General features: G+C 36.1%; 1 protein-coding gene across 1 annotated transcript; it reads right to left on the reverse strand.

Moving 5' to 3' along the window:
- Positions 1-6,097: 6,097 nt before the first annotated feature.
- Positions 6,098-9,380, reverse strand: LOC116019645 (probable LRR receptor-like serine/threonine-protein kinase At3g47570). The gene is made up of 3 exons (XM_031259930.1): positions 7,483-9,380; positions 6,668-7,335; positions 6,098-6,551 (listed from the first exon to the last, which is right to left on the reverse strand). Exons 1-3 carry the CDS (start codon positions 9,378-9,380, stop codon positions 6,220-6,222), a joined length of 2,898 nt encoding a protein of 965 aa, XP_031115790.1. The 3' UTR covers positions 6,098-6,219.
- Between the last annotated feature and the right edge of the window lie 1,320 nt (positions 9,381-10,700).

Consider the following 10,700-nt stretch of genomic DNA (forward strand, 5'->3'; position numbering starts at 1 on the left):
TATTTAAATGTGTTATTTCACTCAAAACGACATCGTTTTGAGCGAAATAATCCTAAATTGTTCAAACTCTAGATAGTTTTTAGGTTAATATTTAATATTTTAGTATTAATTATTAAAGTATTAAATAATTTATAATTATCAAGTCCTAAAAAAATTAAAGAACTTTAAACAAATTTTTTAAAAAATAAAAAATAAAATAAAAAATACACGGGTGCCTAGATGCCGATTAATCCTAGACGCTAGGTATCCCTGGACGTCCGAGGAGCGCCTAGCAATTTTTTCAACCATAACTACAGGCTACCCACATCATTCAAAAAAAATGTTAAACTTTACACAAACCTTTATTACCTACTTTTATCAATTAAATCATGCGAATACAGTTTGTAGAAGCAGAACAACTAAAACAACTAATAACTCATTAAGGTGTGCCCTTGCATTTGTAAGTACATATCAACCCGAAAAATTTCAGTCAAGTTGATAAGACAATTAACTTGGTAACCACAAAGTTTCAAGTTTGACTCTTGTGTGACTTGTTTTTTGTTGAAGACATCTAGATCTAAAAAATGAAAAAAACAGCATGTAACAATTTAGTTTTTTTTTTAAATCGTTTATTTAGAAATTGATAAAAAAATTATTTTTTATTTAAAAATATTTATTGTTATTAGTATTTGTATAATGAGCAAAAAAATACAGTATTGATGCCCAATGGGCGGAGCTACAATGGGGGGCAGTGGGGCAACTGCACCCCCCCCCTCTCACCCCCACCCACTTTATATATGTATATGTATGTGTATATATACACATTAGCAGTAAAATAGTGTATAAAATCAATATTTATATATAAATTAATAAAGAATTGAGTAACTCAGTTGGTTGTAACCTTGGATATGACATAAAATGGCGTGAGACAACCAACATGGTTGGCGTGGTGGTTCAGCACCTCGTCTCTTAAGCATGAGGTTGGGGGTTCGATCCCCACCCAGGTGAATGGAACAAACCATTTGGCCAGTCCCCTACCTTCTAGCTGTCGGCTGGAGGGATACCTTGGGCAAAAACCAAAAAAAAAAAATGGCGTGAGATCAAATTTTACTAGCACCAATTTTGTATATGAATATAATAATGTCTTTTATAATCAGACTCTTCTAGCTGTCGGCTGGAGGGATACCTTGGGCAAAAACCCAAAAAAAAAAATGGCGTGAGATCAAATTTATTTTGTATATGAATATAATAATGTCTTTTATAATCATGACTATTTTATCCACTGTTGCAAAAATCCCCGCTTAGGCGACGCTAGGTGCTCCTAGATCGATGCGAATTGCTCTCTAGGCGTCCGCCTAGGCGCTAGGGCTCTCTAGGCGTCCGCCTAGGTGGCCGACCGCCTAGGCAGCCGCCTAGCGCCTAACTCGGCCGACTGAGAACCACTATTTTTTAAATGAGAACGTGCGAACTAGTATATCAATGCAAACAATCTAATATTTCAAACACACAATGCACGATGTACCTAGCTACTAATCATCTGGCTTGCATGCTTAGCTATTAGATCGGTCATCACATTTTGTTTTGTGTACACATGATTCAACGAAATCCCCCACTACTCTCATGGGATATTTTGAAGTTTTGGGAGAAGATATTTTGAAGTTGTTAAATTTGTAATTAATGTATGTTTACAATTGATGAAGAAAAGAAAACCTTAATTATCGGAAAAGATAGATAGAAGCCAATTACACGGCAATACATATTCTGTACTTATGAAATTGTAGACCCTTTTTCCCATTAGATTAATCTTGTTCATTTATTTACACTATTCTTCGGCGTGAATTTTGGTTCACAAATTAAGACACCATTTAAATGGTCATTTGTGAAATCGACACTATATATTCAGATACTTTCATTATCAAAACAATTTTTGACAGAATACCAAAAGAAAAACTTAGCTGTGTTAATTAAAAGTTCAAGCGACATAAACTGACTTTTCTAAATGGGAGGTCATGGGTTCAAACTTCAGTGGGTGCAATATTGACTTGTTAGACTATAGTAGATTGAGAAAGTATATATATATATACCATGGTCAATAGTACTCAAAAAGAAGACTTAAGAACAATTGAGCAAGTATGTCTTTTTAACAAAATTATTATTAAATTTAAAATATAAGTTTATTTATTTAAAGTATACATGTTGAGCTTATGAAATTTTAACGATTGAGCAAACTATATTTGTTTGCAAGTAATAATATACGGAGTAATTATTTATAAATTAAAAGTGCCAATACTTTTTTTTTTTTTTTGGAAAAGGATAAAATACTTTTAGCGAAAAAGTAATTAGACTCTGTAAGCGCGAAAAACTTGAATTGTATATATTCAAAATTCAAAGTATCGGTTACAATGAAGTAATATGTATCAAACGAGAAGGGTACAATCTCTGTATAGAAGTCCTATGATTCTCAACTAGAAGTATGCTGATCGGAAGTATGCCGAATTGGAAGTGTATCGAGTTGGGAAGTGTCCTGAGTCCAGAGTATGCTGAACTGGAAGTATGCCAAGTTTGGAATTGTACTGAGTTCAGAGTATGCTGAACTGAAAGTATGCCAAGTTCGGAATATGCCGAACTGGAAGTTTTCCTTGCTGAGTTAAGTAGCTTATTCTTCGATGAAGGGCTAATACCGAGAAGGGTACACTTGTTGCCCTCATTCCGAAGGTCAAAAATCCTGTAAAACCTTCACAGTTTCGTCCGATCAGTCTCTGCAATGTAGCCTACAAGGTAATAACTAAGGTCCTAACCAATAGAATTAAGGAGATTGTTCGTCAAGTGATTGGCCTTGAGCAGAGCAGCTTCGTCCCGGAAAGACAGATAACTGATAACATTGTGATTTTCCAAGAGACACTGCACTCTATGAAAAAAAAGACGGGAGTTGTGGGACAAATGGTTATTAAAATTGACGTTGAAAAAGCTTATGACCGCATCTCCTGGCATTTCATTAGGGAGACTCTCATGGATGTTGGTTTTGATCACAGTTGGATTCAAATGTTTATGCAATGCATTGAATCTTCTAAACTAGCTATTATTTGGAACGGAGAACAACTTGAGTGGATCAAACCCGAAAGGGGAATTAGACAGGGAGATTCAATATCCCCGTACATCTTTGTTATGTGCATGGAAAGATTAAGTCATATCATAAAGGAAAATGCCAGAAGAGGAGCTTTGCGGGGAATTAAATTATCCAGGTATGGTCCCACTCTCACCCATCTTTTTTTGCTGATGATTTGGTGTTGTTTGCATAAGCTACAGTTGAACAGGTCAAGGTGGAGAAATCCTGTCTTGATCAGTTTTGTAACGCCTCGGGTCAAAAGGTCAATTTTCAGAAATCTCAGGTGTTCTTCTCTAACAACGTTGAGAAGGAGAAAGCTCAGAATATCACCCATGAAATTGGCATAAGAGCTACTGACAACTTTGGAATATACTTGGGAGTTCCTGCAATCCACAAACGAGTAAACAAGGATTTGTTATCTCAAATCATGAATAGAATAAATGATAGATTGGAAGGATGGAAGGCAAAAATGCTATCCTTTGCTAGTAGACGTGTGCTGGTACAAAGTGTCCTCTCCTCTATACCTTTTTACACCATGCAATCCATGTGGCTCCCGGAAGGGGTTTGCGATGAAATTGAAAAGAAAATTAGATCATTTCTATGGAATGGGAGCAAGAATGAAAACCATTTACATCTTATTAACTGGAAGACTATCACTAGGAGCACTGACAGAGGAGGGCTCGGCATCAAACGAATGAGGGATATGAACAAGGCTTTTATGGCCAAATTGGGTTGGAGACTCATTAAAGAAAAAGAAACACTTTGGGCTTCTGTTGTCTCTAAAAAATATAATCACAAGGATGAAGACATAAAGGAGTGGAAGGAAAAACAGGGCTGCTCTAACCTTTGGAAGGGCATCGTCCGTAGTAAGGACTTGATCTATGAAGGCCTGGATACAAGACAAAATGTGAGAGAAGTTCAAACCAATGGTAACTTCTTGGTGGCTAGAGCCTATAAGGCTGCATCGGAGGAAGGGAATACCAATTTAGACAAAGATTGGACTAGTATCTGGAAGCTCAAAATTCCTAGCAGAGTCTGTGCCTTCCTCTAGCTCTTAAAACATCGGAAAAGTATGACAAATGATGAAAGATTTCGCAGGGGATTCACTATGGATAACACATGTCACATTTGTAGGGGAGGGATTGAAGATAGAGAACACGTTTTTAGAACCTGCAGAGTTGCAAAAGAAATCTGGGAAAGAATGATTCCTAGAGAAGAAAGACAAAGGCAAGAGAGCATGTCCTTCGACACTTGGTTTTCGGCCAATATTAACGACAAAGCAGGTGACAAAATGGATACTAACTGGAGGAATACTTTCGCCATCACTATTTGGTGGCTTTGGAAGTGGCGGAATGATATGATCTTTCAAGGAAAAGCCTGGACTATCCAAATGAAAATGGAATGGATCGGAAAACAAAGGCAAGAAATTAAAAGAGCTTTCACCAGAGCCAATATTCCGGGAGGAACCCATGGCCGAAATTGCTCCAAAAATCTGAAGTGGCAGCCCAAAACGAATGCTCGGTACATATTAAACATTGATGGTAGCTTCAAACACAGCGACAACCTAGTTGGAGGTGGCGGAGTCCTAAGAGATAGGAATGGAAACTGGATTGCTGGTTGCGCTCAGAGGTTTCGTGCTACAACAGCTTTGGAAGCCGAATGGAAGGCCTTGACAATGGGAGTGCAGTGGGCCAAAAGCAAGGGATACATGGATTGTGAAATCCAAACTGATTGCGAGAGGATTGCCAACTCCATAAATGACAACTCCTGGACCAGTAATGGACAAGATCACGCTTTTGACTTTCTTAGGAAGAAGATCATGGAACAAGGAGTTGACAGAGTTTTCCATGTTTATCGTGAGCAGAACCAAGTGGCGGATAGGCTGGCAAAATTCGTGCTTCTCTGATTGGATTGAGTTTGATGAGCCACCTCTGTGTTGCTGCAACGCTATTGATCTTGACCAAATTGGTGGTTGTATGCAGCGCTTTGTCTTCTTAAAATCCTAGCTGCTGCAGTGGTATGTTTTTGGGTTCCCCCTCCCGTTCAAAAAAAAAAAGAAGAACAATTAAGCAAAGTATGTCGCCAAGGACCTTGTAGTCCAGTGGCATCAAACCCTTTCTTTTATACGGGAGATGGTGGGTTCAAGCCTCAGGTTGAGAAAGCAGTTATGAACATATACTGCATTGTAATAGAGTCAGTAGTATTCAAAAAAAAAAAGCAAAGTATGTCTTTTTTTGGAAAATTATTATTAAATACGTACGGCGGCCGCCAACTTGGCCGAATAGGCCGAGTTAGGTGCTAGGCGGACGCCGGGGGAGCAATTTGCCTCTGTCTAGGAGCGCCTAGGCAGGTATTTTTGCAAAAGTGATGCTAAATATCCAATCCAATTAAAATTATAAAGAGTTAATTCCAGCAATGGTCCTCCAACTATGTTGATTTTCCAAAATTAGTCCCCGACTTTTAATTTTGACAATTTGGGTCCCTTGACTTTCAAATTCTTTCCAATGTTGGTTATTTCATCAAATTTTGGTTAAGTTGAGGTCAAATGAATGGGTAAAATTATCCGTTCACCTGTTTAGTGTATTATTACTCGTATTTCTCTTGTTCTATATGTTGTATATATTAATATAATCTCAGTCGAAGTCTCAATCGAAGCCATATAATCTCAGTCAAAGTTCTTCGATTGAGATTATATTCATATATATAGAGTATAGGACATGAGAAATACGAGTAATAATACACTATACAGGTGAATGGACAATTTTATCCCTTCATTTGACCTCAAATTAACCAAAATTTGACGAAAGGACCAACATTGAAAAGAATTTGAAAGTCAAGGGACCTAAATTGGCCAAATTAAAAGTCGGAGACTAATTTTGGAAAATCAACACAGTCGGAGGACCACTCTTGGAATTAATGCATAAACAACTAGGTGTCTGCATCATTTGTAGAAGCTAAGCAGAAAAGAGAAGAAATTGAGAAGGAAATAGAGAAATAGAATTAAAAACAATATCCAGAATAATTCTTCAAATACACCAAACACAGATTGTAATGACAGAAAAGACAAAATATATTATGAAACAGACTCCTAAGCTTGCTAGCTCCAAGAATACCAGACAGATTAATCTGACAGATTACTTCAAGAAGGATTTCCTTGCTTTATTTAATTCACCAACAACATCGCGAATCTTCATTCTATCGGCTGGGAATTCCACAGAACAAGCAACCCCAACTTTGATCATGCAAACTAAGCACATTTGAATCTGTTCATCTCTTTCTTGGAGAAGTTTGGGATCTGCAATCTCCACTCCTCTGTCTGCTAAAGCAGCCTTAGCATAGCTATGAAGGTTTAAGCCATCTTGGAACAATTCATGTGTAGGTCTCTTCCCAGTCAGCATTTCCAAGATTAGTATGCCAAAGCTATATATATCACCTGCTTTTGATGGTCTGCTTCCCATACCATATTCTACTCCAAAAATGAATTAAAAAAAAAAAAAGAAAAAAAAAGAGTAAATGCATTAGAAAGTAGAAAGAAGATTGGAAAAGTTTTTATTAGGCATTAGTGTAAATTATAAAACTTACCTGGAGGTGCATATCCAATAGTTCCTTGTACTCCAATAGAACTATAGTTGTCTGATGAAGAGCTTTCAATCCTTTTTTGTACAAATCTTGCCAGTCCAAAATCACTTACGTGTGCAGTCATGCTTTTATCCAGGAGAACATTACTCGGCTTGAGATCGCAATGGATTATTGCAGGTTCACAGTCATTATGAAGATAATCCAAAGCGCATGCCACATCAGTAAGAATGTTTAGCATTTCAACTAAACTTAACCTCCTATTGTCTTCAATCTGGGAGTTCTCTTGGGGATTAAAATGCAACCAGTTCTCAAGGTTCCCATTATCCATGTATTCGTAAACTATAGCCTTAAAATCATTTCCTTGAAGATCAAACCCCGAGCAAGCAGTTAGCACCTTGACAAGATTGCGGTGTCGGGTGTTTTTCAACACCTCACACTCAGCAACAAAACTTCGAGAAGCTCCACGGAGTAAAAGATCAAGTACTTTTACTGCAAAAACAGTTCCATCATGATCAAAACATCCCTTATATACAGTTCCGTAACCACCAACTCCTAGTAAATTTTCTGTAGAGAACCCATTAGTGCACTTGAAGAGGGAATGATATGACACTCTTAAGATTGGGTTTTCTATCAAATTAGGAAACGGCCCTTTTCTTAGTCTTCTTAACCATCTACGACAGAGAATAAACACTACAACAGTTAGCCCAACAATCCCAAGAATCAGAGGAATTACTATTTTCAAATAACCTTCTGAATTCTTCTTTTTGGACTTTGTTGTATTGCATTCAGGGAGGTTCAGCTCAGGTATGCCCCCTCACAGCTTTTTATTTGCTGCAATTGAAACTGAGCTTGTGTTGTTGAAGATCCCTGTGGTTGGTACTGCTCCTTCAAAATCATTGTATGAAAGATTCAATTTCTGTAAAAGTTTGAAATCTTTCAAGAAAGCTGGGATTTGACCGGTCAAATGGTTGTGAGAAAGTTGTAAGAATTGCATAGCCCTCAAATTTGCCAAAGTTGATGGAATTGGGCCTTCAAGATTGTTATTCGTTAGATTCAACATTTCCAAGGAAACGCAACTACCAAACTCCGGTGGAATAGGGCCTGACAAAGAATTATAGGACAAATCCAAGTAGCCTAGATTTTTCAAATATCCAACCTCTTTTGGAATGGAACCTACCAACTGATTGTAAGAGAGATCCAAAGCAATTGACAAAGATGAGAGGCTAAGAACTTCCTTTGGGATGTAACCACTAAGGTTGTTGTAAGAAAGATCTAACAACTCTAGGTTTTGACATTTTCCCATACTTGCAGGAATTGTATCATGGAGGTAGTTTCTTCCTAAACGAAGCTTTAATAAAAGGGTTAGATTTCCTAAAGCAGATGGAATTTTTCCAAAAAATTTGTTTTCAAATAAAAACAAAATTCTCAGATTACCAAGATACCCAATCTCAGGTGGAATTTCTCCGCTGATTTTATTGTCATGCAATAGCAATGTCTGCAAGCTGATGAGATTTGAAATCTCCCTTGGGATGTTTCCTGAAATCTGATTGGTGTGAAGGGAAAGATGTATAAGGTTTGTTGAAAGGTTAGTGATTGATGTAGGCAAGAAACCTCCAAAATTATTACCAGCAAGTTCCAACACCTCTAAGCTGGTCGCATTGGTTAATGAAGAAAGGAAGTTCAAGCCAAAAACATTCCCTTCCCCAAGATGATTACCTCCGACCAAGAATTTCTGTAGTTTTTGCAACTTTCCAAGGTTAGGAACTTTTCCTGTCAGTTTGTTTTCAGTAACACCGAATATTTGCATTTGTGTTGCATTTGATAATGTGACAGGAATACTTCCCATGAAATTGTTCCCATAGATAGAAAAATATAAAAGGTGGGGAAGACTTAAAAAAAGGTTGGGGTGCAAAGTCCCTCCTATGTGATTTCCACCCATATCAATAACAAACATGGATGAATGGTTGAACAAAGAAGGGGGTATAGTGCCACTTAAATTATTTCCGAAAACTATAAACGTTTGTAGTTCAGATAATCTACATAGAGAATCAGGTATTTCCCCAAATAAAGTGTTAAAGGAGAGAGCAAAAGTATTAAGTAGTGTAAGATTCCCAAGAGAATGAGGGATTTTACCACTAATGTTGTTGTGATAAAAAGAAAGGAATCGAAGATTAGTTAGGGTGCCAATCTCTGATGGAATGTTGCCCGCAAGATTGTTGCGTGAAAAATCTAAAACTTGTAGGTTTTTACATACAGAAATATTTGACGGTATAAACCCATTAAATGAGTTATTGTTCAAAAGCAAAAATTGTAATCTATGCAAATGACCAATAGTTTGCGGGATGTCACCTGAAAAACTATTGTTTTGGAGATCCAAAGCCTTGAGAAAGCTCAAGTTCCCAATGTGTGAAGGCACTAATCCCACCAATTTCAAGGAAGTGAGATTTACGACCACGACTCTCATGTGGCGGCGGCCACACAAAACACCATGCCATTCACAGAAATGGATGGTTTCATTCCAAGAGGCCATCACACCAAATGGATCACCTATGATCATTTTCTTGAATTCAAGGAGTGAAACTTTGTCTGTTTCATTATTGCCCCCCGGTAGCTTGGAGGCGGATGAAATGAAGGGAGATGGTAGAACCAAGAAAGTGAAGAAATACATAGAAAGGATAGGCTTAGTGGAAAAGAAATAAAGAGTGGGAAAAGCCATTATTAGTGTGGTGTGGTGTGTCAAAGAAAGATGCATGGTAAGTCTTATATAAGAATCGTTGGAAACCATTTTAATCCTAAATTGCACAAACTTTAGATATTTTTTAGGTTAATATTTAATATTTTATTATTAACTATTAAAGTATTATATAATTTATAATTATTAGACTTTAAAAAATTAAAAATACTTAAACAAATTTTTAAAAAATAAAAATAAAATAAAAAATACACGGACACCTAGGCGCCGATTAATCCCCGGCTAGGCGTCCTAGGCGCTAGGCGCTCCCCGAGCGCCTAGCGATTTTTTCAACCATGTAATTTACACAAACACATAACCTCAAATTATAATAATAATAAAAAAACAACTTTTTAAAAATTACAGTAATTCATTGTATCATGTGAAATCGACACACTCCTAACACTCTTAGGATGAAACGGAGCGATTTTAAGAATATTTTATGTGACACAAACTTTAGATTAATTTTGTATTGTACCATGCCTGAAATATATTTCAAAAAAAATTTCCCTACAACCTAACATACACTAGTCACTCTTGAAGGCAGTGTCTTGCACACACCACAGATCTTCTTCCTTTTCTTCTTCAATTAACTAGCCCACAACAACGTAGATTGATCTACGGCATTTTCTATACTCAATCCTAACAACTACATTCTAACTCTCTGTTGTGTGGACTATAAAAGAAGTATATTTTTAATATATTAAAAATATATTATATTTGTACTAAATGTATATTATATAAAATAATATATTTTCAGTATTCAAATAATGTACTTTTTCTAAATACGATGCATATTTTTAATATATTATATTAAAAGTACAGTATTTGTGTACTAAATGTATATTATTAGATAACTAGTTTTATACGCGCATTGCGCGAATGAGTTAATGTCCAATGTTTATATTTAAATAAATATTTGAAAGTATATCAATGCAAGATTATATAAGAGAAGTTTATACATGGGTCATTGAATGTCGAATTTTTTTATTTAAATATCTAACTCAAAGTATATGAATCCAAGATAATATAGAAAATTCATTATAATTATTACTAAAATAAATGTTTGCAACCTTGTAAAATCGATAGTCTAAATATTTGGTCTAAAAATGATAGTCTAAATAAATACTACTTTTAATTTAAATTTTTCTAAGTGTTCTTAATTATCTTTTGAGTAACATTGTCATTGTTTTCATCTTTACTATTTGTTCTCTTTCTTTTTGTTGGTAGTGTGTTATTTGCAATTCGATTATTGTTGGTAGCATAGATGACAACGTCATGCAATGAGATTATGATATAGGAGCT

This window comes from Ipomoea triloba, chromosome 5 (genome assembly GCF_003576645.1).
Source record: "Ipomoea triloba cultivar NCNSP0323 chromosome 5, ASM357664v1".
In the NCBI taxonomy this organism is placed as follows: domain Eukaryota; kingdom Viridiplantae; phylum Streptophyta; class Magnoliopsida; order Solanales; family Convolvulaceae; genus Ipomoea; species Ipomoea triloba.